The sequence below is a fragment of the Aspergillus japonicus genome (genome assembly GCF_003184785.1).
Source record: "Aspergillus japonicus CBS 114.51 unplaced genomic scaffold BO86scaffold_4, whole genome shotgun sequence".
In the NCBI taxonomy this organism is placed as follows: Eukaryota; Fungi; Ascomycota; class Eurotiomycetes; order Eurotiales; family Aspergillaceae; genus Aspergillus; species Aspergillus japonicus.
Window position 1 is genome coordinate 663,898 of NW_020291641.1, and position 23,054 is coordinate 686,951.

Consider the following 23,054-nt stretch of genomic DNA (forward strand, 5'->3'; position numbering starts at 1 on the left):
CGTCAGAGTTTTCTACCCACTTGGGTATAGAGGCTCCGCGACATCAACGACTATCGATGTTAGCTTCCGGAACTCCGAGCAGGTGGCGACCAGGGAGAAGGAAAAAGCCACAGCCGTAATGTTTTTTTCTTGTTTCTCTCGATTCGATTCCCGACGTTGATCATATCGGCCTGGGGCCCTGGGCGGCGGGCGCAGGGAAAGGTTCTCCACATTGGCACATAGGAGAAGGCAGCAGCCGGCCCGGTCGACTTTTTAACCGTCAACTGTGAGTCGGTGACGTTCTCTCGCGTCACGGCTGTGTTGTCCAGCCTCGTTTAACACATCACTCTTGGAATTTCTGGGCACGGCACTGCATGAGAAAGGAAGAAGGAAAAAGGGGAAGAACATCCAGTGGATCCCCACTTGGCAGGCAGCAATGAGTCAAAGGGCGCTAAATGCTTGACCTCATCTCGCATAACAACTTACTAAGTAAACTACGATGAGTGACTAGGCTTCGCTAATGCTAGTCGCTGCTTGCGGCCTCCCTAAAGGGCTTAGAGTCTACAGTCAACTTTCTCAAGTGTAAACACCAACTTCACCCACCGAGTGACCGAGGATCTGGTGGGCTGCCAAGCGAGAGCCTCCGCCTTATCGTCCCACCTTGCAAAGTCAAATCGTCGAGAAAGGGTCGAAGGGTTCAAGTGCAAGGTTACATAGCCCCATAGCCAAGGCCTCTTATCACTGTTGTGGCTTAGTTTCGTGACTAGGCAGGCATACTTAGCGGGGCTCCAAGACTCAAGCGTGCCAGTTCAGGGACCGTTGGTGGAAGTCTAAGCGATAAACCAGGCGCAGGCGCACCCTTCAAAACCCCCTGCATCCTTTGCATCTCTGCAGTCTGCACCCTCCAGCTCGATCGACACCATCGCCTACCCTACCAGTCAACCCAGCAGTCGATCATGAGGAGCACTCTTCTCCTTTCGTTGGCCTGTCTCGCGCAGTCAACAAGCGCTCTCACTCTGCACGAGCGCGCCCAGCCCGCTACAGTTCAATATGATATCCATCGGCGACAGGGCTTGAGCCATGCTCGCCACAAACGATCAGCGCCGGAGACAGATATCGACAACGAAGTAAGCTCCCATACTGGCCGGTGTGATGTAGATTTTCTAACAATCGCTCCAGGAAACGTATTATGCGATCACTTTGAACCTCGGCACCCCCTCACAGGCGGTGGAAGTGATTCTGGACACCGGCAGCAGCGACCTCTGGGTCAACGCAGGCAACTCGAGTTCCGACAACCCCTATGGGGTCTTCGATTCATCCTCTTCCTCCACATTCAACGTTGTCAACGACGAGTTCGCCATCATGTATGTGGACGGAAGCGGGGCCATTGGAGACTACGTGACCGACACCGTCGCCTTCGGGAACGTAACCCTGACCGACTTCCAGTTTGGTCTGGCTGAGGAGAGCAGTACTCAACGTGAGTAGCCCCTCTGCGACCGCTCCCTCTTTATTGGTTTCCCATTCAACTGACCACGTACACAGAGGGCGTATGTGGCATCGGATACGCCAGCAACGAGTACGCCGACCTCCGCAACGACGAGGGGTACGCGAACCTGCCGGAGGCCCTCGTGAACCAGGGCTACATCAAATCCGCGGCGTACAGCCTGTGGCTGGACGACATCGACGCGGGCGAGGGCACGATCCTGTTCGGCGGGATCAACACGGCCAAGTACAGCGGCAGCCTGCACACGTTGCCCATCCAAGCCGAACAAGGCGAGTACTCGGAGCTGGCGGTCAACCTGAGCGGCGTGCACGTCACCCAGGCCGGGAAATCGATCAGCGTCAACAACACCGCCTTCCCCGCCGTCAGCGTGCTGGACAGCGGCACCTCGCTGACCTACCTCCCCACGGGCACCGCCATGGACATCATCGACGCCGTGGGCGGCGAGTACTACGAGAGCCAGGGGCTGGCCGTCCTGAAGTGCGACGCCGCCCGGAAGAGCGACTACGAGATCGTCTTCGCCTTCGCCGGCTTCAACCTCTCCATCCCCCTGAGCGACATGCTCCTGGAAGCCAGCTTCGGGTACTGTGCCCTCGGCATCGCCCCGGAGAGCGAGATCGCGAGCGGCGGCATCTACCTGCTGGGCGATACCTTCCTGCGCAGCGCCTACGTCGTCTACGACCTCGCCAACAACGAGATCCACCTCGCCAAGACGAACACCAACCCCGGGCCCGACCATGTTCTGGAGATTGGGACGGGAGCCACGGCCGTGCCCCAGGTGACGGGGACGCCGAACACGCAGACTGCGAGTGCCGCGACCGCGACCGCGACGGGGAAGAGCGGTAGCGGCAGTGGGAGCAGTGGCAAGGGCAGTGACAGTGACTCGGACGATCAGAAGGAGAACTGGGCCCCTGCGTTGCGCACTGACTTCGCCTCCCTCCTGGTGGGTGTGTCCTTTGTGGCCCTGCTCTTGGCGTTGTAGATGCTCGGTTGTCCTTGTAAATGGGTGTCCCTCACTGTATATATTGTTCATATGTAGTAATGATGATGAGCTGTATCGACTTGTATATAAGCCACACTCTCTCCAAATATGATTGCAAAGGCTTACTGCCACGAAACCTCCCAAGAAGTCTCTCATCCACTAGCCTACTGTCCGGGCTCCAATGGAATCGTATGTACGACGTATAGCGTAGAATCGCGGTTTCCTGCGTTCGACAGGCTAGTAGCCCGACATGTAATGCGCATCTAGATGATCGCTGCCGCGAATAACTCGCAAGACTAGGTAGTTCCGGTTATCTCCCTCTGGCCCCCGAGCGGACGATCTCCGACCCGTGGTTCGAGGATTAAGGCACCGTGGCCATTCCCGCCCTCTGCTCCCTTTCAAACAAGGTTGTGACGACTGCAACACAAGCTAAGTGACGATTATCAAATGACCAAATGAGATTAATGTACAGTATACCAATACTATGAAGATTAGCACATTCTCACTGATAAACTTACTCTTGTCTCGCTGTCGAAAAGAATACCCCTGCACCCGCCGGGGGGGCTAGTGAAGCCCTAAGGAAGCCGAGGGCCAGCCAAGCATCCGTCTCAGAACACAATCTGCGAGTTCTTGGATGTGCTGCATGCTTGAATATCTATTACTCTAGCAGTGCGTGTCCCTCATTAACAACAGGCTCCCAGAAGTGTCACCAACGGTCGGATTGAGAGGCAAGACGAGCGGCGGGTGCTTGGCAATGGAATATAACACACGGACAAACCAATCCACAAGTCTGCACTTCGCCCGAACAGCTCCAGGAACCCAAAGGAGGAGCCCGAGGCCACTAGTAGGTTGATTTCTTTGGGGAAAACTGCATTGTACAGTACCTACAGTGTGCGTTATCTCTAGATAAGCCTAGCCCACCCCGCACTGCAGGTCCGGGAAAGCGGGTTAGTGCAGCCGCCACCCTCATCTGGGCATGATAGCGACGACCCTCCTATAAATCGCACATTGTCGCTTGAGAGATCATGGGACCATCCAAACAAAAATCATCTTGACAGCCATGCATTTCAAACGCACCATCAGCATCGTGGACTGCCACTGCGCCGGGGAAGTTGGCGACGTGATCGTGGGCGGCGTGCTCGACCCGCCCAACTGCAGCACCATGTACGAGAAGCTGGCGCACTTCCGCGACCACGAGGACCACATTCGCCAGCTGCTGCTCAACGAGCCCCGCGGCCGGCCGGCCATGTGCATGAACCTCGTCCTGCCGCCGTGCAACCCCAAGGCCGACGCGGGGTTCCTCATCATGGAGAGCGAGGAGTACCCGCCCATGTCCGGGGGCAATCTCATCTGCACCACCACCGTGCTGCTGGACACGGGCATGGTGGCGATGCAGGAGCCTGTGACGGAGCTCCTATTGGATACAGCTGCTGGCCCCGTGGCCGTCACCGCCGACTGCGCGAATGGCAAATGCACTGCGGTCGCGTTCCACAATGTGCCCTCGTTTGTCTTTGTTCTAGATCTTCCTGTCGAGGTCCCGGGGTTGGGGACGGTGTCTGTGGATATTGCTTGGGGTGGGATGATCTATGCCATTGTTGATGCGACGAAGATTGCGGGGGGGTTGAAGATTGAGAACCGCAATGGGCCGAAGTTGATTGAGATCGGGGAGCGCATCAAGCAGGCTGTGCAGCAGAGTGACTTCGTGCCTGTGCATCCGGACAACCCCCAGATCCGAGGGGTCAGTATCTTGGAGTTCACTGAGCCGTTGACTGGGTCTGCTTCGACGGGCGATTTGACGGCTGTGAACACGGTGGTGGTGTCACCTGGGCGATTTGACCGGTGTCCCTGTGGAACGGGGAGCTCGGCACGCATGGCGGTGATGCATGCGCGGGGCCAGCTGCAAGTTGGGGAGAGATTTCAACACCGCAGCATCATCGGCAGTAGCTTTGAGTGCTGGATTGAGGGGACCACGCGGGTGGGCCAGTACGAGGCGGTGCTTCCGGTTGTCAAGGGCAGTGCATGGATCACCGGGTTTCGTCAGGTGGGGTTAGATCCCACTGACCCATTCCCAGTGGGCTTCAGAGTTGGAGATCAGTGGCATGTAGCGGATGATGCTCGAATTTCCGAGGACTGATAGTGAATGGTGGGATCCGATATTGAGGGTTAGTCTATCCGGAGTGAGGATTACCCCGCGGTGCGGTGCGGGGTATACCACGTACATATGTAGGTATCAACACTAGCCCTTCAATCTGAGAGCTCGGAATCTTACATAAAACGAGCTTTGTACCCCATATCACGTACAATTACTTCTACTGTTGTATCCTGGTACCAATTTCGGACAGGCTCATCACATGATCAGAGAGATCACAAAACCGGGCACCAAGACCTGGTGCAACAGATGAAGTAAGTAGGTCACACAGGGACCATGCTTCTACTCCATTCGATAAGATTAGCCGCTTACAGGATGGATAAGGGATAGACAAGCAGCGAACATGGTCTTATCAAAGGTATCCGTGGCTTAAGGCCAGTGGTTGTCCTTCGTCATAAACCACCCATGCGAAAGGAAGAGACGAAAGAAAGAGAGCAGGGAGAAGAGAATAAGAGGGGCAGGACAACAAACAAGAAAGAGAAATGAGATGCTGAGTTCACTGGCGAGCCGGAGATTGCCCCATGTGGTGGATTCCAGGCAATCTGGGAAAGATCGACCGGTGGAACCACCTTATCCACAGCCTACAAGTGGAGCGCAGTTGCTCACTGAGTCACTAGACACGCGGCAGCTGAGGCGGTGAGCTCCTATGGCCAGTCAGGAACCAGGGGGGGTGGTCTTTCAGTGGCTGGCTGAACACAGTGTGGAAGTGAATCAGCCACAGCATTGCGGTATTTATCTATGCCCCTCAACATCTCTCTTGAACCGGTCCTCCCTCAACACACATCCAACCCTACATCCATCACTTCAGAACATTCATCTTCCACAGTCAAGCTCTCAGCATATCTCGAGATGCCTGTCACGATCCACACCGCAGACCACAGCACTCGACAATGGCACAGAGAGCGCGTAACGAGCGACGAGATGCTCTTGGAGCAGTCCTGCGAGGATGAACACAAGCAAAGCCAGCGCATCATCCGGAGCGGCTTCTCTCACCCCTTAGAAAACAATCACGTCACCGGTGCGAGCAACGGCTTCGTCGACGCCCTCTTTGAAGCCTACTGCCACCATCACGACTTCACCGTTCGGCCCGAGGACATCTGGTTCGCGATCCTCAGTCAGGTCTCCTTCTACATCAACGCAAACGCCGAGAAGCTCCGCTCCCAGTTCGTCACCCACGAGGGCCGCAAGCAACTCAGAGTATACGCTGGTGGGACCATTGACACGGTCGACTTCGGCGCGATCGCGCTCGCCCTGTCGACCGCGATCCAGGAGAACGTGGTGGACCCGGACCTGCGCGCCTGGGTCATGCCTGACTTCAGCACCACCACCGAGAATGACCGGGTCGTGGCAGCGATCCTGCTGATGGGGAGCATGCAGGAGTACTTCAGCCTATCGGTCTTCCTGCTCTGCGGCATCCCCAGCGTGACCATGCTCGGCGAGCGGGAGGACTGGGAGATGCTGGTGGAGAAACTGGACCGGCTGCCCGCTTTGGGGGATGAGCCGGCGCGATTTGCGGCGCTGCTCCGTCCGGTGCTGACCCGGTTCGTGGCTTGCTTTGACGATCCGACGGGCCCGGCGGCCCGGGAGTTCTGGGGTCGGTGTGTACACCGGTTTATTCCGGGGAGTGGGGAGGACTTTCTGTCGGGCTGGGTCACGGCGTTTTGCTTCTGGAGTGCGCAGGGTCAGTTGATTCCTGACACGGGTTTGCATAAGGGGGCGGTTAAGTGTGAGCTTGACGGCGTACGGTATCCTTACATCAACACGTCGGCTATTCCCCCGGGATTCTCCTCGGTGCCAGTGCATGTGAATGATAACGGGGTGGATTATGACACGGTGATGGTGGCGGGGATGATCGGGATTGATGCCAAATCCAGTGGCCGGCCACTAGAGGAGCCTCTCGCTGACGAGACTACGGGCTTGGATTCTCTGCAACCCGTCGCGGGCTGGGTGATGTATCACAAGAAAGACAAGTCGGAGGGGGAGAAGGAGTGTTAAGAGAGAGTATTTGATTCTTCAAGCTAGCTAGTCTATTTTGTGAGCTGATACTCACGACAACGATGTTGCTACCTTCATAACACCTATCCCTTCTATATCTCGGACCCAGTTGCCCGTTTTGGGTTTCTTACAATCCTTTCTTTTGTTTATCCTGTCATCACAGACTCTCATAAGAATAACATTGCCTGGTAGAATAACCAACATCGTTATCCATCGATTCCGTTACCTCTGTCTATTCAGTCTATTGGAAATTTTCCCTTTTCTTTGTGGGTCTGCCAATGCGGTTAACGGTAAGTGTCGTGCGTGGACAAGCACCCAAGCTTCTCCAACATTGAGAGGCATCCTCTAGTAGGCTAGTTGTATGACTATAATTTCACCTCTGGTCTGAAAAACACTTCGTTGGTTTAAGTAGGATCCCATATCACCCGACAGGAAGACGAGCCGGTGCCCTAATCAAAAGGAATCTTGGCGAAGACCTTCCAGCTCTATGCGGGCTACGACTCATCTCTTTGTGGTTGGAGGTAGGTGACAAGTGTAGGGCGAATTGAGGCAAAAAGTTTTGCCAAAAAGGATATGGTCGGCTTTGGCAAGAACGGGCATAAAATGTGACGCCCTAACCACTCGGCCATCTTGCCACTCAATTTGTCCTATGATGATTAAATCAATCTATTCATCTCTGCAGAAGATCATTGCAGGAAATCGTGCCTCGTACGTTCTTTTCCAGTGACTCGATGCAGAACTAACTTTATGTATACCTTGGTACTGTGCTTGAGAGAGCTCTATCCCTGCCTTTTTGAGGGCCCAGATGTGTGTAAATCCTCTGACATGCGCCATCGACACAGGCGGCTGTATCCGCAATTATCGTCAGGGTTCAGTGGAACCCCAATGCTCTTCCAGGCTGGGGAGTCCCTATCACAAATTACTCTCAGATGACGAGAAGAAGACTATACCCTGTGGGAAAATATCCCCAAATTTAAGTGCCCTTCCTTCATGCCCCAAGGCTGTAGTGATAGTCGTATATTGGGCCGGGTTAGGAAAGTGGAGAAACTGCACGTTGATTAAGGGGCTTGATTTAATGAAGTGAAATCATAACCACGTTTTTGACACACCAAAAGAAGGGGGCAGAGCCTCAAGCCTCCTTGCGAGAAGATGAGTCCATTGGCTAGAACTTTCTATGCAGACCCACTGCCCCTCAAGTGGAATGCTGGCAGTTTAGATAGCATGATCGCAGTCGACCAGCACGGTTCGCGCCCTGAACAGAACAGACTCCTTCATCCTTTCGGGTTTCACCGACGTCGGCTACAGAGTATGGCCTGGGTCTAGTCACGCTTGCAGAGAGACTTCCAATCTTGCAAGTGCGGCAATTATTGCTGTCAGGAGAAGGTAAGTAGTCTGCCCGGTCGCCGCATCCGCATCCAAAAGGTACAGTACTTTCCTCTACAGGCTCTTTGTTGCCCGTCAGTCGAGATGCTTGGTCTAAAGGGTGTCGCGACCTTCGCAACAGCGGCCACGCTACTGCACAAGGTTGCTGCCAGAGCGGTCTTTGCACATTACATGGTCTGTATATAATTTCAATCATGGTGAATATTCCCGTTGATGATTGGAACCTTGTGTCGTAGGTTGGTACGGTGACGCAAGAACACGCGCAAAAGGACATCGATGATGCCAAGGCCCTCGGGTGAGTCTCCTGAAGCCGCTCGATCTTCCCATTACCGTGCTTCGCTGACACAATTATAGGTTCGATGGTTTCGCCCTCAACATCGGCGATGCCACCCAAGACTTTGTGTCGGACACGTTGTCGTACATGTTTCCGTATGCAGAGTCCGTCGGGTTCAAGCTCTACATCAGCATGGATGTCTATGCTTCTGGTGATGCTTGCTACAAGAAGAAGACGTCCTGCAATGGGGTAACGTAATACTAAAGGATCTATTAGAATACAGGATTAACTTGAGTAGCCTTTCGACTATCAATGGGTCTGGGACGGATACAAAGCCAGCTCTGCATATTACCAGATTGACGGGAAGGCTCTGATCAGCAGTGAGTATCTGGGGCTTATTCTCTAGTTTGAGACATTCGTTACATTACTGAACTACCTGATGTGTAGCGTTCTCTTCTGGTGGATTTCATAACACAAACTGGACAAGTGAACATCCACACCTTTCATGATGAGTTCCTACAGCGAGCTAATCTGTCGATAATCAGAATGGAAAAACGGTCTTGCGAACGACATGTTCTTCATGCCAGACTTTGACGAGACGGACGGTTACTACGAGGCTGCTGATGCCTGGTGGTAAGGTTCCCCCCTGCCGACAGTTGTGTCCATGTACTGAGAGATATAGGGACTACTGGGGCAATGTCGTCGACGGTATCTTCAGCTGGGAGACTTCCTGGCCCGAGAGGAAAGGCTTTGGTGGCCTAACTGCTGGAGACGTTAGTGTAGATGTCTTGCCTATGGCCGGAGCCCACAATCGCAGCAAGCCATACATGATGGGTAAGTCAACACTTTTGTACTGGTGGCAAAGGGTCTCTACTAACGAAAGTAGGTTTGAGTCCTCTTCAGTATAAGAATGCGGTGAGGAATTCGGGAATTGATTGAGAGTTAACTCTTTTGCTAACTTCACATCAGTACGGTGCAAATGTCTACCGGCAAGGTGATTTAAACCTTGTTAAGCGCATGGATAATATCCTGAATATGGACCCGCAGCCGGATTATGTCCAGTTCATCACCTGGGTAAGAGTCTCTGTCTACCAGATACTGCGAAACGTCCTCGCTGACAAGTGCAGAATGACGGGCCCGAAAGCCACTACATTGGAAACCTGTGGACGGAGCAGAATAACGACACGCAACCGTGGTTCTACGCAAACCAAGAATTCTGGCCCCACACAGCCTGGCAGCCTCTTATGGCATCTTTTATCGAAGCATACAAAAATGGAAAGAAGTCTACGGAGATGGCACCACCGACTGGTCAGGTGGCTGGCGCTATGTGGTATAAGACTATTCTTGTTGACTCAGTGGACTGTGGCTATGAGTTAGCAGGCCAGTACTACGAAAAGCCCGACGGTTTTACGGCTGGAGTCGACGACGTCTGGTGGTCGGTCATTCTGAGTCCTGACGCTGGTACGGGGTGGAAAGTCAAGATCAGTGGCGAGGTCGACCATGAGGGCGCACTTCACGCCGGACTCAACTGGGGAAACAGCGCGAACAAAGTGTCCGGAGCCCAGCTCCTCCAAGTCATCAACCCCTCGGGGGAGGTGGTCATGTCCGCCACCGGAGGGCTCTGTGTCGATACTGGGTGCCCCAACCTCATCTACAACTCCAACTATCAGGTCATACCCCTGGAGGAGGGGAGCAAGTCCAAGCAATGTACCGCCATCTCCAAGGCCGAGGACACCACTTGCAGCGGTACCAGTTGCAAGAGCACGGTCTTCGATGGAAATGGGCCGTCGGCCTGGCGCAACGTCGACTGCACTTGGTATACCGTCGAGAATGCATCCTACAATGCAGCGACCCGCTGGAACACAATCTTCACGGAGTCTGCGTGGGCTGACCTGAATCAATACTGGTTGAGTCACCCGCACGAAGGAGAACTAAACTACACCAATGAGGTTTGTTTCATGTTCTTGTCAAAGGTTGTTGTGAGCTAAGCCTATACTCAGATCAGCAACCTAGTCCACGGCCCCGAGCACATGGACTGTTCAAAGATGGCAGACAGTGTGGGCTGCGACAGTTTCGTCCAATGTGACGATGTGAACCATCCAGCGGGCTACTTCATCCTCAACGGATACGTATCTATCCACAATGTACGTTGTGCACAGTCCTTTTCTGTCATGAGAGTTGTTATCACCTAACCATACCATGAAGTTCTTCTGGAACACACACACCGCACTCACAAGAGTTCAAGCTTCCGTGACCAACCAAATTGGAGATCTGACGACGACGTTTGCCGAGTTCCCTTCCTCAACCCTCACCGATAACCTTGTCATGGACTTCCTTGGCCTCGGGTTTGCGCTGTTCACCAGTCCCATCTTCAACTATGGTATGCCCTGCAGTCATCTATTTAGAGGTGAGGGCTTCAATCGGCTGACCACCTCTCGATAGCACTTACCAAGATACCGTACTACTCGGAGAACCCCCTTCAACTAAGCAACCTCAAGGACACTATCAATGCATTGGTAGCAAACGGAGTCACTATCATCAAAGATGTGATTGCTACGGAGTGAGTTCCAAAGGCCAAACCACAGGACTAATCTCTAACTGCGTTTTAGCTCCACGCCCCTAGAACTCGGAGTCGAGAACACGCTCGAAAAAAGGCTAGACAGTAAGAACACCCTAACAACAGGTACACGCCCACTATATATGCACCCATAACCTAACACCTTCCGTAGCGATCGTCCAAGTCTGGTACAGCACCATTGACAGCATGAACGAAAGCCTGTTCAACGGGACCTCTAACAGCATTGATATTCTCCATGACCTGGTGACCGACGGCAAGCTACTGGAAACCAGCTTCGACACACCCAGCGACTCGGACATCGCTGCAATGGTGGAGAAGGCCATATTCGGCCTGCTGATTCCACTGACTTGGACTCTTTCGCCCGACACTCACAATGCTGTGTAAGTCGAATCATCTTGTCGATAAATCAATTCAGACGGCATACTAACTACCCATGTTCTTCTATTAGGGTGGTTGATTCGCAGTCAACATGCGACACATCCAACCCACTCTCCTCCTACATCTCCAGCAGCGTGGCCAAGTCGGGATACGTGTGCTACAATAACAACATCTACTACCTCGTGGATGTGGTGAGCCTTGATCGGTACTGTCAGTCGAACTCCCAGGGCGGGCAGCTCTGTCGCGATCCGACCGTGAACAAACTTCCAGGGGTCGGGGAGCTGGATGGAAGCAGCTGGGGAGGAGTCACTGTTGAGGATTTGGTCGTTGGGTATGTATCTCTGTTTGCTGCAATGGCAGCGGTCTGCCTACTCAAGGTTTCTCGAAGCTGTACTGACGAAGCGATCGCCCTAGTGCCTTGAATACGTGGACGCAGATGGGCAATACCTCCAGCTTCCTTAACCCAAGCGATATCGGCGCCCTCGATGATATCTTCGATCAGGGAATTCGGTCTGCTGGGGTGGTTCATATCCCTGTGGGGACGATCTCGGAGCTCAAGAAAACCATCGATTAGGGCTAGTCAGTTGTGAAAATTCGCATGACATTGAAGGCGACCATGCTGGGCTGGCTCTTTGATTTCTGTACGCAGGATCTGATCTTTTGTTTTCTTGATACGGCGAAGCGAAGATGAGCTCTCTTGTATATTCTCTGATCGCGGAGTTTTCGTTAAGGTCTTGCAAGATCATACCTCTGTTGACTACCTTGATTAGGGGGTGTGAACAGTTAGCTGTTGCTAGAATGATATCACGTGCAGCCCAAGTGTAGAGAGGACAGTTGCCCTACAACCTGTAGCAGGAGTCCTTAGATGGGGACAAGAAGCTTTGGTGACAGGATCTGAAATTCTATGGAGCAAATCATTGGCTGGATTGATTTCTGACGATTCGTTTGGCCCAGCGATGAGACGCTGTCATCATTTATACTAATAAGACCCGCTGCCTGATCCCCAGGGCCCGCTTTCTGGATTCTCAAACCAAGAAACCCACGCCATACAATAGTCCGCTCAGGAACAGCTAGCTTCTGCAGTTTGAGGGAACCATTAAATCAGTGCCATGATCCAGGGTACTCTATCGTCTGCCTCTCCCACTCCGGTTCTCGAAGGATTTTAGGCTCTAGCCCCAGCGCCCGATACCCACTCTGGATGGAATTGACCACGCTCTGATAACCCTCATCCGCCTCCTCCTCCTCCTCCTCCTCATCAATATCCCACTCGTCCCGTACAAAATTGAGCATACACACCAGAACATCGGGTTGTTCTACGCCGTCCATCGCCGCCCACGGTGCGATCATCAGCCGGAGAAAAGGATCAGCGCACTCGCCCCACCAGATGATGTCGTGAGGCAAGCTGTCCTGGGAGGTGAGGTCTGGGTGGAAGAACAGCAATTCGAACAGCGCTTCCATGCGCAGACCCTCATGGGACTTCTGCAAGATCGGGCTCTTAGCTAACCTCTTTCTTGCCCCTGATGAATATTCCTTCTTCTGGCTTTTCTGTCACCGGGGCATACCATCATCTCATACGAGCCGTAATACGCGGTATGGTGCTGGTGTTGCAACAGGCCGAGCGAGTACGCCGGCGGCTGTTGGACGAGCATGGAGCGCCAGCTCGCTTCGGGGCGCAGGAACGCTGCTTGCTTGGCAGGGTCTGTGACAAAGTCGAGACCGCAGATGCCATATCTCCAGGGGCGGGGCGGGAAGAAGACGGGGAAGGCGGTGGTAAGGAGGGGATTGATGAGAGTTGGCTGCTGGCTTGGTGAGCTGTCACTCCTCGTGTTATTCTCCGGATCGCTTGCCGTGCGGCGGCGGCGGCAGGGCTTGAAAACCAGCTTCTCCTGCAAATGCAGCGCATTTCTGGATCGTGCCATACCAGTGGGTGCTGACACGTTGGGCGGAGGTTAGGAGGGTTCGTTCATCAAGGGAGAAGAGGATGAGCTCTGGAAGCTCGGGCAGGGCGAGCACATGCTCCATTGCGACAGCCATCGGTCTCGATTGCAGCGATTGCAGCGGTTGCAGGGGCCAATCTTCATGTCGTGCTGTAAGTACAGTACTATGTAAGATTCTGTTCAGGTATGGTATGGAGGAAGCCCAGGGTTGGTGCGGGAAGGAAACTTGGAAATGCGGGGATCAGTCGATTTGGTCGAGATTTTCGCCGCCTTCTGCACTGACTTGATTTCTGCAGTGAAGGTCATATTGCTGTAAGGGATGTCTCGGCTCATGAAAGTAATACTTATTGTTATTCAAGATGAATACCTATTAGTATAAAGAATAGATTCACCAGCTTATAGATTGAGCGGGTGATTTTTCAACTTAAGACAAGAATAGATTGTCAGATATCTTTAAGTCTATGTACTTTGATTAGTTGCATTTTTACAAAAACTAGATTATACTTTTATTGACTAGCTCAACTAGAATGATGTTAGCTAAGCTTCTTACTAGAAGCACATAAGATATGTCTTAAGTCCCGGGGGAATACTGCAACCTCACGCGCGAGTCCTTACACAATGCTATACTCCTCTTTCCAGCCCACACTTCCCACAATTCACTGCAATGAAACTCATCCCCAAACTGCTGAATGGTTTATTCGAAACACTCATTTATGTACTATACGCATAACCACCAACAGATCAGTCCCACGTTCTAGAATACTCCCACATCTGCCTTTCCCACTCCGGCCCCGCCAACACCTTCGGCTCCAGCCCCAGCCCCCGGTACCCAGTCTGCACAGCCTTCAGCACGTCCCGATAATCCTCATCCTCTAGCTCAGATTCCGTTGATGTACAAGTGGCAAAGAAGCTCACATGCACCAGCACACCGGGCTGTTCCACCTTCTTCACCTCCTCCGCAAAGGGCTCAAGCAACCTCCCGAACTTCGGCTCCGCGCCCTCGCTCCACCAGATGATCCCGTCGGGGCAGTTGAAAGCGTCGATGTCCTGGTGGAAGAATAGCGCTTCGAACAGTGCTTCCATGCGCAAACCACCTTCCGTCTTCTGGGAAAAGGGGTCTCGTGTCAGTTCAAACCCCTAACCTTTCTTCTCCTCTTCCTGTGCGACTATATTGATGGGGAGATCAAGGGGAAGACGAACATCGGTTTCATTTCCGAATGGGTTAGTTACGGTTGGGTAGCGTACGTACCATGATCTCATATGAGCCGCCATACCCGAGTTGCCCGCCATGATGTTGCACGATGCCGAACGAGGATGTCGGTGGCTGCTGGATGAGCATAGTGCGCCAGCTTGCTTCGGGGCGCAGGTACGCTGTTCGCTTGGCCGGGTGCGTGATGAGTTCTAGGTCGGCGATGTTGAATTCTTGGTCGCTGTGTGGGGAGATAGCGTTGTTGGCGTGGAAGATTGCGGGGAAGGCTGTTGTTAGAAGAGGGTTGAAGATCGGTTCCGGTGAATAGTGCCTCTTGGTTATTGCTCGGGGCTTGAAGAATAGCTTCTCCTGCAAGGAGGAGGAGCCTCGGACTATACTTCTCCACTGCGTGCAGGCCCGCTGGGCTGAGGTCAGGAGGGTTCGGAGGTCAAGAGAGAGGAAGATGGGCTCGAGGAGCTCGGGGAGGGCGAGGACTTGGTTCATTGGTAAGAGGTCTTGGAGGCGAGACGGGGTGTAGTGAACTATTTCTCGACTATATGATATTACTTTGTAAGTGCTCGAAGAAGTCATTCCAAGACCTTGAAGAGAATAAAATAAGAAGGCGGGGAGCGGAAATAGTCAAGCGTGAGAGTCAGAACCCGCGTACGGGTGAGATTTTAGTGTCTCTTTAGCACCAGACTCATTGATCCACTTGAGCCCTAGCCACTTACACCCCCTGAATACTCACAAGGGAAAGGTCAGAAGTATTACTGTGTTCTACCAGAACTTTACCTCGAACACAGTTCTCGAATTGCTGTTTCACTAATTAATCCATGATATGACTCTGGCAATCTCATACACCATGTTAAGTCGAAGCTCCCAAGCTCAAGCAACAGTATCTATTGTTGAAACGGCTTGATCGGCTTGGGCGGTTCCACCCAGTCAAACTTGCCCAACATCTTGGTCAACCAGACATCCCCGGGCTTGTCCGCCATGCGCGGCGTCGAGTCATCGAACATCGAGCCACTCAAGAACGTATGCGGGAACCCAAAGTCAAACGGATACGCACCCTCGATCTTCTGCATATCCTCATCACTGAGCGCCACGCTCAACCCAGCCACGCTGCCCTGGAGGTGCTCGACCTTGCGGGCCCCGACAATGGGGAACACGTAGGGCGCCTTCTGCATCACGTAGGCCAACGCCACGCTGACGAGGCCCGCGTCCTTGGCGGTGCCGAGATCCTCCAGCACGGCCGAGACCTTCTTATCGTGCTCGGACGTGGGGATGAACTTGCGGCCCGGGTTATGCTGCGCGCGCTCCTGGAACCCGCGGCGCGTCTGGAACCGGCCCTGGTTGAGCACCCCGTAGGGACACAGCGCCATGCCCTCCGCCCGCGCCATGGGGATGATCTCGCGCTCGAAATCCCGCATACCCGCGCTCCACATCCCCTGGTAGACGGCGAAGGGCCGCAGGCCGTGGTCGCGGGCGTACTGGTTCGCCTTGGTGACGACCCAGGCGGGGGTGTCCGAGATGCCGAGGTAGATGACCTTGCCGGCGACGACGAGGTCGTTGAGGGCGTGCATGAGCTCCGGGATCGAGGTGGTGTAGTCCCACCAGTGCACGTAGAGCAGGTCGAGGTACGCGGTCTGCAGCTTCTGGAGGGAGGCCTCGACGCTGACCTTCAGGGACTTGGCGTTGTTGCCGCCGTAGTTGGACTGGATGCGGTCCCGGTGGTGCGTCATGTACGCCGTCGTGTATTTCGTGGCCAGCACGATCTGGTCGCGGTTCTGCCGCGCCGCCATCCACTCCCCCACCAGCACCTCCGACTCGCCTTCCTGGTACCCGCTCGCCGTGTCGAGGAAGTTCCCGCCTTGCTCGTAAAAGTGGTCCAGCAGGGCGAATGCGTCTTCCTGCGTGCAGTCGCCGTACCGCCCCTGCTGGCGGCCGCCGAAGGTCATCGTCCCGAGGCAGAGGGGCGAGACGCGGACGGCCGCCGCCGGCGCCAGTTGGCGGTGGTGGAAGAGGGGGCTGTTGTCGCGCGCGTTTTCGGTCATCTTGTGCGGCTGGCTTGTTGCTGATAGAAGATTGATGGATTGGGGTCTCTGTTGGCTAGCTGGATTCGATTTATAGTATGTCGTGCCAAGCTCTTCCGAGGTGAATTGACTGATGGAACTAAGCAAGAGGGGCCATTGACGTCAGTTTACCCTGTCAGTGGGGAACATCATTCAGGGTCCTGAAGTCTGAATTGTGAAGAATCCTGCTATACCCGCATGTCTTCTTTGGTTGATTGGCTTATGCAGGTCAGCACTTAAACGAGATTTCGGAGAATGCGGAGATAGCGAGGGCTGGTCGAAAGACGGAGATAAGAGTGGTCCCGGTCATCATTTAGGGTTACTTTCTCTCGCGACACGTGATTGAGATAATGTGGATTTTGCAGGCCAAGACACGGAGTCTTCTGTGCGAGTTGTATGCATTGGTAAGAAATTTCTATTCTTGTGAGACAATTTCAGATACAGCGTGAGCAGGTAACACATCAATACATGTTTCAGTACAGCATTTCCGTCATTTCAGTGGGTCGGGAGGGCGGACACAGAGCAAGAATCTGCAGTGTCACTGTTGTAGTTCGACTGTACAGTTCAAGTTGTTCGGGAATTCTTGATTGGGGCATCATTCCAATGCATCACCAAAGTAACCATGTGACGTTGGGTCAAACTTTAACACGTGAGGCCTATGCAGGGAGGTATATAATGAAACATGATGTTGGTCATCCGTCTTTGATGAGTCGTGGCAGTATTATAGCATAGTCAACCTTTATTACTTCCGTCGCTTCTTTTCCTTCTCGGCTAAGCTTTTGTCGAGCTCTGCAATGCACCGTTGAAGAGTGGTGTTGCATTCTGACAGCATGGCCTTCAGCTCCTGGTTCTGGCGGTGCATATCAAGGAATGAGCGCTGCTCGGAAGCTTTGGACGATCGATTCAAGTGGAGGTTGGTGCTTAGGGTGGGGTCATTTTGATCGTTCGCCGTCGAGCGCTGTGATGTTGTCTTTTCGTGGGTCTTCGATATCGTCGAAGGTGTCTTTCTGCGTTAGCTTATTTGAGTGAATCTCTGCAGGTTCGCCCTGCCTTACCTTTTTGTCTTTGCTACTCATCTTTGTGTATGTACCCTGAAGGTCCCTCCGATGATTCGAACTGAGTCTTGTGACACCCAAATCATAAGTTGAATCAGGACAGCTTCGATCTCCTAATATAGCCAGTCCAACTCCCTGCAGACCCGCAGGCGAATAAACAAGAATCCAGACTTCCGAAGAACCTACAACACATCATCCGCTCCGCACCAGGATGAACCCCCTATATGCTGCGTAGCGGGAATAGAAGTAGGGCTTATCGCGGCACCATCGGCGGCCGTTCCTGGCGATAACCCCCCGACAAAAGTACCGGGTCGGGGTGATCGCCACCCCCTGAGCAGGAAAAGGAAAGGCAACCGACGCGCAACAGAGACCCTGCCGGGGTAACTTACCAATCAGGGTTGCCGCATCACCGAAGCCTCAGAAATCATGTACTTTACAAAATGCAAGCAAACACGCCCTGCTCGGTAGAGCATCGCCATGCGATAGGAACCATTGGAGGCCGAATATCCGTTCTTGCCGCTCTAAGCGCTATATGCCGGCATTGACCGTGTTTCAGAACGAGACCGCTCTGCACGCGTTGCATGTACCCAACGTGTCTATACAGGTGTGTTTGCTCTGGTGCTATTTCGAATCTGAGTACTCTTAGTTTCTTCTGGCTTTGTGATACATACAACTTTGTCGGTTGTCAGTGTTGCATGGTTGCTTTTGCTTCCGTCGAGCCATGGACTTAGGGCATTGCTCCGCGGCAACTAGCCGGAGCGGTCATCATAATCATCACTACTAACGAGTCTAGTTCCACAGATAACTCTGTAGACAAAGTCAGCTCAACAAGACTCTTAACAAGTGGAAAAACCAAGGAGAGTTGTAACTTGTATATTGCAACATCACGCGCCAGGAGCGTTCTTGCATAGTCCATAGTCCAGCCGTCGCCGTAGTTTCCAGCATGCATGGTGGCTGTTTAAGCGACGGGAGTAACCTAATTCTGTACGTTCGGAAAAGCAAATATGGCAAACAGACAAGAAATAGGCCATGGCCCACTCGGTAGTGGTCTCGAACCTGACAACGCAGACATCTCACTGGTCAAAATGCAAATCCCCCGCATAGGTTGTAAACCGCACGACTGCTGTAACTTCATGTGCGCTGAAGGGATCATGCTGCAGACAACATACTTGAGTTGGAGCTGCTCTTAGGGCACACACTGCTGGTATTGCCTTGGGAGGTCTTGGGATCGATCATCTTGATTTTCAATAGTGAAAGAAGCTTGAGTACAATATTAGCTATATCTTAGATGAAGTGAATAAGTAAGAATGCAGTATAATACAGACAATTTTAAGTGGATTACTCTATATTGTAGCTGGGCTCGTCTACAACCCCGTCAGGAACCCCGCTGTAAAACGACTGGATCTGAGGCCACTCCACGGGGTAGTATGAGCAGTCCACTGCCTCGCGGGGGTATCGCTTGTCGTACCACCGCTTAAACGCATCCTTCCTCAGCAGGTCCTGCGTCGCCCAAGGCAGCGCCAACAACGCAAAGAACTGGAGCTCAATCGCGATATGCGCCAGCAGGTGCTCCGGGTCCACCGCGTTGGCATCGGGTGGCCAGCTGCAGAACGGACAAGCCGTGAGCTTCGAGCCATGCTGGGTGAGCATATGCTCTTTCCAGGCGCGCCCGTCGGCGGAGGGGTACGCAAACACGGGGTCCCGGCAGTTGGGGTCGAGACAGATGTAAGGACACAGGTCCGCCGCGACATGCGCGTTCCAGGCCTCGAACGACCGGGCGACCTCCGGACGCTGGATCTCCAGGCAACCTGGACAGCATGTGAGCCCGTGTGCCGAGTTTTGTTCCACGCAGAGTTCATCCGGCGTGTCCGCGAAGAGGCCGCGCAGGTACGAGGCCGCGGGCGGCGCGGGCAAGGGCACGCTGTCCTTCTTACGGAAAGCCCGCATCTGCCCGGGCGAATACACGAGGTGCGCGCGCTCCTCCTGTGCGTACAGGATCCGGTTGCGCCGCTTCAGGTTGCTCACGATCAAGTGGCTCTGCACCAGCGCGACCCGTAGCTGCTCGTTCCTGGCCCGCAGTAAGTGCGAATTAGGCCTTGGCCGCCGCGATGACGGCTGCTCCTTCTCAATCGCCCAATCCTGCCCACGGCTGAGGATATACGCCGTGCACTGTTGTTCGAACTCGCGATGCCGCGCGGGATCGAACTGCGCATCGGCCTCGCGGAACCAGACCCGTGGCACTGCCGCCGCCATCCCCCGGATGAGGGGCTGCACCTCGTCGGCCAGCGCCCGCATCACCCTCTGCAGGTGCTGCATCCAGGCGATGGAATTCTCCTCGGGGATCCAGGGGACGACGGTCGAGGTTTCCTCTTCCGGTGCCGGCGTCCGCGCGGCGCGCGCCTGATCCACGCGCGCCTGCACCGCCGCGAAGTCGCTGCTCGGCAGGGCGCGCGGCAGGTCATGGCCCCACCAGCAATACCGGCCGCTTAGCTGCACCCACGCATCCTTGGCCGTGGCTTCGAACGCGGTCTCCGTGTCGATTTGCCTTTCGAATGCATAGTCGCGTCCTTTATCCCGACACTCCTGGGCCAGGTCGGCCAGTTCGCAGAGGAAGTCCAGCGCCATCGCCGGCGGGAGGTTGCCGACTTCGTCCCGCACCCTGCGCCGCTCCGCCAGGATGGTCTCCAGCGCCTGGCACTCCTCGACCACTTCCTCCAGGATCTCGACCGTGTTCGGTCCGTCCTCGCCCAGGTAGAATGCGTCCTTGGAGGCGTCGTCGCCGAGTGCGTCCGCCGGAGCCAGGACGCCCAGGCCCCAGAATTCCGCGAGGGCGGTGAGGCACAGGATGGTGGCATCGTGGATGGGGGTTGGAACCGACATGGTTAGAGCTTGTAGAGGGGGTTTGATATAGGTTTTGCTGTACAGCTGCGAAATTCAAAGATCATGATCTTGTTTGGTCGGTTGATTGTGAAGCTGAGAGTGGTGGGTAATCCATTGCCAAATGCGTCAAAGCTGACTCTTTTATATGCGATCTTCGGACGGTATACCACTATAGTAAGAGAATGAAATCCTTCTCATGCTCATTGTTCGTAGCCAGAAGAAAGGCCTGGTTTGTATGGTCAGGGTCATCCATCTTTGTGCCCGTCGTCTATCATGTCGTTGACAAAGGCTTCTAGGATAAAACGTGACTGGAGTATTTTGCATATCCTCCGTTGCCATGAAGGAGTCGTAGGGCTCCATTTGTGGTTTGTTGGTTCGTCTTTGTGTGCTCGGCCTGCGAGCAGTGGGTTTCCGGCAAATCTAGAGACGAGCCAAGGCAACGGTTCATTTGAGGCTGAGGTAGTGTGGCTGCTATCTCTAAGTAGTTTCAAGCGTCTTTCAGATAAAGGAGTCTACCTACATGTTACAGCCTGTGGCTTTGTAGCTTGACTTCATGGAAGAGAGGGATGCTGATTGAAGCTGGTGTGGTGAATCTTCACCAGCCGAGCAGGTGGAAAGCCTTAATTCTGCACCCAGCGGTTCTGTATGCGTTAGATGAGCTCTTAACAAATCCATAGTTCCCAGAATGATCCTTCAAGTACGATTAATCAGCCGATAGCAAAGTCTAAAGTCACAAGTCCAAAATCATTCCGCAACTCAGGATCCAACGCCCCTCATGCAACAAGCTCAAAATACTTCACAAACTCCTCATCCCTGCCAAGGACCTCGTACACGTCCACCGGCGCCTGCACATAGACATCAAAGACCCTGGGCCCCCCGCGCGAGAAATTCGGCAAGATGCTTGCGCACGCGCCGGGCATGCCCGCCTGCACGCGCACGGCCGCCGGCATCACCCCGGCCCCGAGATCGTACTTCTCCACACTGCCCGAGTACCACGTGTTCATGAACAGGTCCATATCCCCGAAGTCGGCGTTGGGGGCGAGGGTCTCTGTCGGCGTCAGAGAGGCCACCAGGCCCGTCATGGCGGCAAAGGAGGAGACGTCGATGCGCGAGATCGATCGGCGGACGTGGCTGGCGGCTGTGGCGAGGCCGCGAGCGGTTGTTCCGTCATCGGCTGATGCGATCAGTTCCTGGGCGGGGAGCGGGCCGGCGAGGGTGCCAAGGACCGCGTTGCCGAAGTACTGGGGTGAGGTCTTTTGGTCTGGATCGCGCGTGCGGACGTCGATGGGGTGGACGAAACAGGTTGGGGTGTTGGATTTGTCCGGGTGGACGAGGAGGCGGGCGCGGGTGATGGCTGTCCAGATTAGGGCGGAGATGCAGTCGTAGGAGGTGATGTAGTCGACGCCGTCGAGGTGGGGGGTGCATTCGGATTTGAGTTGTTGGATGATGGGTTCAGAGATCCGGTAGATGTTTGCTCGGCAGGGTGGAGGTGGGTTAATCTTGAATTGACTCTTCTCGATTACGCTGAAGAATGGGACTTTTGCGAGTTGCTCGGCTCGGGTGATGGCGGTGTCAGGCGCTGGGGTGTTGAACGCGGCTCTGTTGAGGTCCGGGGTGTAGGTGGGCATCGGCTGGCCTTCGAGATGTGCCTTGGTGCTCTGGCTGATAAGAGAGAGGCAGGTATCGAGGGATGTCCAGTCCCCAGCTGCGTGGTTTAGTCTCAGCCCCAGGGTGAGGCCTCCCTCGATGACACCGATTTGTATTTTGCAGGCTGGCTGTTTGCCGACTGGCTCTTCGGGAAGAAACCGGGTCAGGTCCAATTGTGGAGAGAATGAGCCCTTCGCTAAGACAGAGAAAGACTCGCTCTCTGTGGACTCGAATCGGCGGATGTTGACTTCGACTTCGCTTTCAGGTGTGGTCACGCTGCAGAGCTTCCCGGATTCGTTGAACTGGAGGTCTCCTGCCATGAAGGGCAGCTGGCGGGTTGCGTTTCTGATCCCTTCCAGCAAGGAGGAGACTATGCTCTCTGAGTTGATGGTAGCTTGTAACTCATAGAAGAAGACGATTTTCACAGTCTTGGTGAAGCCCATTTTGTCGATATCCGACAGCTCATACCTGATCACCTCACTCATGGCTGCGGGGGTAATTCCTTCGAAATTGGCAAAATAACAACAGAGTTTTCGATCCGGTGAGAAGTAAGAGACTGGACGTCTAGAGACGAAGAGGGTCTTGAAGGAAAGCCAAATATAACAGCTGGGTACAGGCACTGGAGACTGTTATCTGTGCTGATACGAGAAGACCTCAACCTTCAACGTATTTATTTGATGTCGTTTGGCGTCGGAGACCAAGAGCGGCATAGCTCCGTCTGTTCCGTATGAGGTATAGTTCCCGAGATCTTTTCCAAATCGGGTGTCCGACTGCCTAACCTAATATGCCTAAGATCGGCAATCGGTATAGTTGCCGCCCACGGCCACCTGCAGTTGAACTATAACTTGGTTAGATTTAGGCGTGCCATCATTGAGCCCTAACGCTGTGTCAAGTTGATGAACTGTTGCAGTTCTTTCTGTCCCTTTCTCATAGACCATGGACATTTCGGCTGTTCTTCGCTATGATCTCAACGTGTCCAGAATCTCCCTATGCCATACGCAAAGTACATTCCAGCATAGACATTCGTCATGAGATGTTCTATCAGCTGATATAGT

General features: G+C 54.0%; 11 protein-coding genes across 11 annotated transcripts; 5 read left to right on the forward strand and 6 right to left on the reverse strand.

Annotated features, from left to right (window-relative positions):
* Positions 1 to 590: 590 nt before the first annotated feature.
* On the forward strand, positions 591 to 2,589 carry BO86DRAFT_353721 (pepsin-like aspartic protease). Its single transcript, XM_025669542.1, has 3 exons — positions 591 to 1,106; positions 1,159 to 1,456; positions 1,522 to 2,589. Exons 1-3 carry the CDS (start codon positions 936 to 938, stop codon positions 2,460 to 2,462), a joined length of 1,410 nt encoding a protein of 469 aa, XP_025532024.1. The 5' UTR covers positions 591 to 935; the 3' UTR covers positions 2,463 to 2,589.
* Positions 2,590 to 3,045: 456 nt separating this feature from the next.
* Positions 3,046 to 4,972, forward strand: BO86DRAFT_139764 (proline racemase family protein). The gene has a single exon (XM_025666184.1). It carries the CDS (start codon positions 3,523 to 3,525, stop codon positions 4,594 to 4,596), a length of 1,074 nt encoding a protein of 357 aa, XP_025532025.1. The 5' UTR covers positions 3,046 to 3,522; the 3' UTR covers positions 4,597 to 4,972.
* A 488-nt stretch (positions 4,973 to 5,460) lies between these two features.
* On the forward strand, positions 5,461 to 6,606 carry BO86DRAFT_395578 (DUF4419 domain-containing protein; the record flags this gene model as incomplete). Its single annotated transcript, XM_025673330.1, has 1 exon — positions 5,461 to 6,606. The coding sequence occupies one exon, from the start codon at positions 5,461 to 5,463 to the stop codon at positions 6,604 to 6,606; it is 1,146 nt and encodes a 381-aa protein (XP_025532026.1).
* Positions 6,607 to 8,073: 1,467 nt separating this feature from the next.
* Positions 8,074 to 11,793, forward strand: BO86DRAFT_406531 (glycoside hydrolase family 71 protein; the record flags this gene model as incomplete). Its single annotated transcript, XM_025674194.1, has 16 exons — positions 8,074 to 8,163; positions 8,226 to 8,284; positions 8,344 to 8,512; positions 8,562 to 8,643; positions 8,809 to 8,896; positions 8,946 to 9,097; positions 9,150 to 9,178; positions 9,233 to 9,337; positions 9,391 to 10,212; positions 10,264 to 10,407; positions 10,469 to 10,643; positions 10,706 to 10,823; positions 10,873 to 10,925; positions 10,993 to 11,221; positions 11,290 to 11,550; positions 11,634 to 11,793. 16 exons carry the CDS (start codon positions 8,074 to 8,076, stop codon positions 11,791 to 11,793), a joined length of 2,736 nt encoding a protein of 911 aa, XP_025532027.1.
* Positions 11,794 to 12,320: 527 nt separating this feature from the next.
* On the reverse strand, positions 12,321 to 13,241 carry BO86DRAFT_395580 (uncharacterized protein; the record flags this gene model as incomplete). The annotated part of the gene is made up of 3 exons (XM_025673331.1): positions 12,321 to 12,698; positions 12,782 to 13,105; positions 13,155 to 13,241. 3 exons carry the CDS (start codon positions 13,239 to 13,241, stop codon positions 12,321 to 12,323), a joined length of 789 nt encoding a protein of 262 aa, XP_025532028.1.
* Positions 13,242 to 13,897: 656 nt separating this feature from the next.
* Positions 13,898 to 14,849, reverse strand: BO86DRAFT_395581 (uncharacterized protein; the record flags this gene model as incomplete). Its single annotated transcript, XM_025673332.1, has 2 exons — positions 13,898 to 14,260; positions 14,406 to 14,849. 2 exons carry the CDS (start codon positions 14,847 to 14,849, stop codon positions 13,898 to 13,900), a joined length of 807 nt encoding a protein of 268 aa, XP_025532029.1.
* A 395-nt stretch (positions 14,850 to 15,244) lies between these two features.
* BO86DRAFT_434759 (aldo/keto reductase) lies at positions 15,245 to 16,399 on the reverse strand (the record flags this gene model as incomplete). The annotated part of the gene is made up of 1 exon (XM_025675917.1): positions 15,245 to 16,399. One exon carries the CDS (start codon positions 16,397 to 16,399, stop codon positions 15,245 to 15,247), a length of 1,155 nt encoding a protein of 384 aa, XP_025532030.1.
* Positions 16,400 to 17,159: 760 nt separating this feature from the next.
* BO86DRAFT_395583 (uncharacterized protein) lies at positions 17,160 to 17,493 on the reverse strand (the record flags this gene model as incomplete). The annotated part of the gene is made up of 2 exons (XM_025673333.1): positions 17,160 to 17,420; positions 17,473 to 17,493. 2 exons carry the CDS (start codon positions 17,491 to 17,493, stop codon positions 17,160 to 17,162), a joined length of 282 nt encoding a protein of 93 aa, XP_025532031.1.
* Positions 17,494 to 18,703: 1,210 nt separating this feature from the next.
* BO86DRAFT_139799 (uncharacterized protein) lies at positions 18,704 to 20,498 on the reverse strand. Its single transcript, XM_025666186.1, has 2 exons — positions 18,798 to 20,498; positions 18,704 to 18,732 (listed from the first exon to the last, which is right to left on the reverse strand). Exon 1 carries the CDS (start codon positions 20,350 to 20,352, stop codon positions 18,811 to 18,813), a length of 1,542 nt encoding a protein of 513 aa, XP_025532032.1. The 5' UTR covers positions 20,353 to 20,498; the 3' UTR covers positions 18,704 to 18,732; positions 18,798 to 18,810.
* Positions 20,490 to 21,013, forward strand: BO86DRAFT_139803 (uncharacterized protein). The gene has a single exon (XM_025666187.1). The coding sequence runs from the start codon at positions 20,626 to 20,628 to the stop codon at positions 20,899 to 20,901; it is 276 nt and encodes a 91-aa protein (XP_025532033.1). The 5' UTR covers positions 20,490 to 20,625; the 3' UTR covers positions 20,902 to 21,013.
* BO86DRAFT_139797 (uncharacterized protein) lies at positions 20,963 to 22,631 on the reverse strand. The gene has a single exon (XM_025666185.1). The coding sequence runs from the start codon at positions 22,482 to 22,484 to the stop codon at positions 21,126 to 21,128; it is 1,359 nt and encodes a 452-aa protein (XP_025532034.1). The 5' UTR covers positions 22,485 to 22,631; the 3' UTR covers positions 20,963 to 21,125.
* Between the last annotated feature and the right edge of the window lie 423 nt (positions 22,632 to 23,054).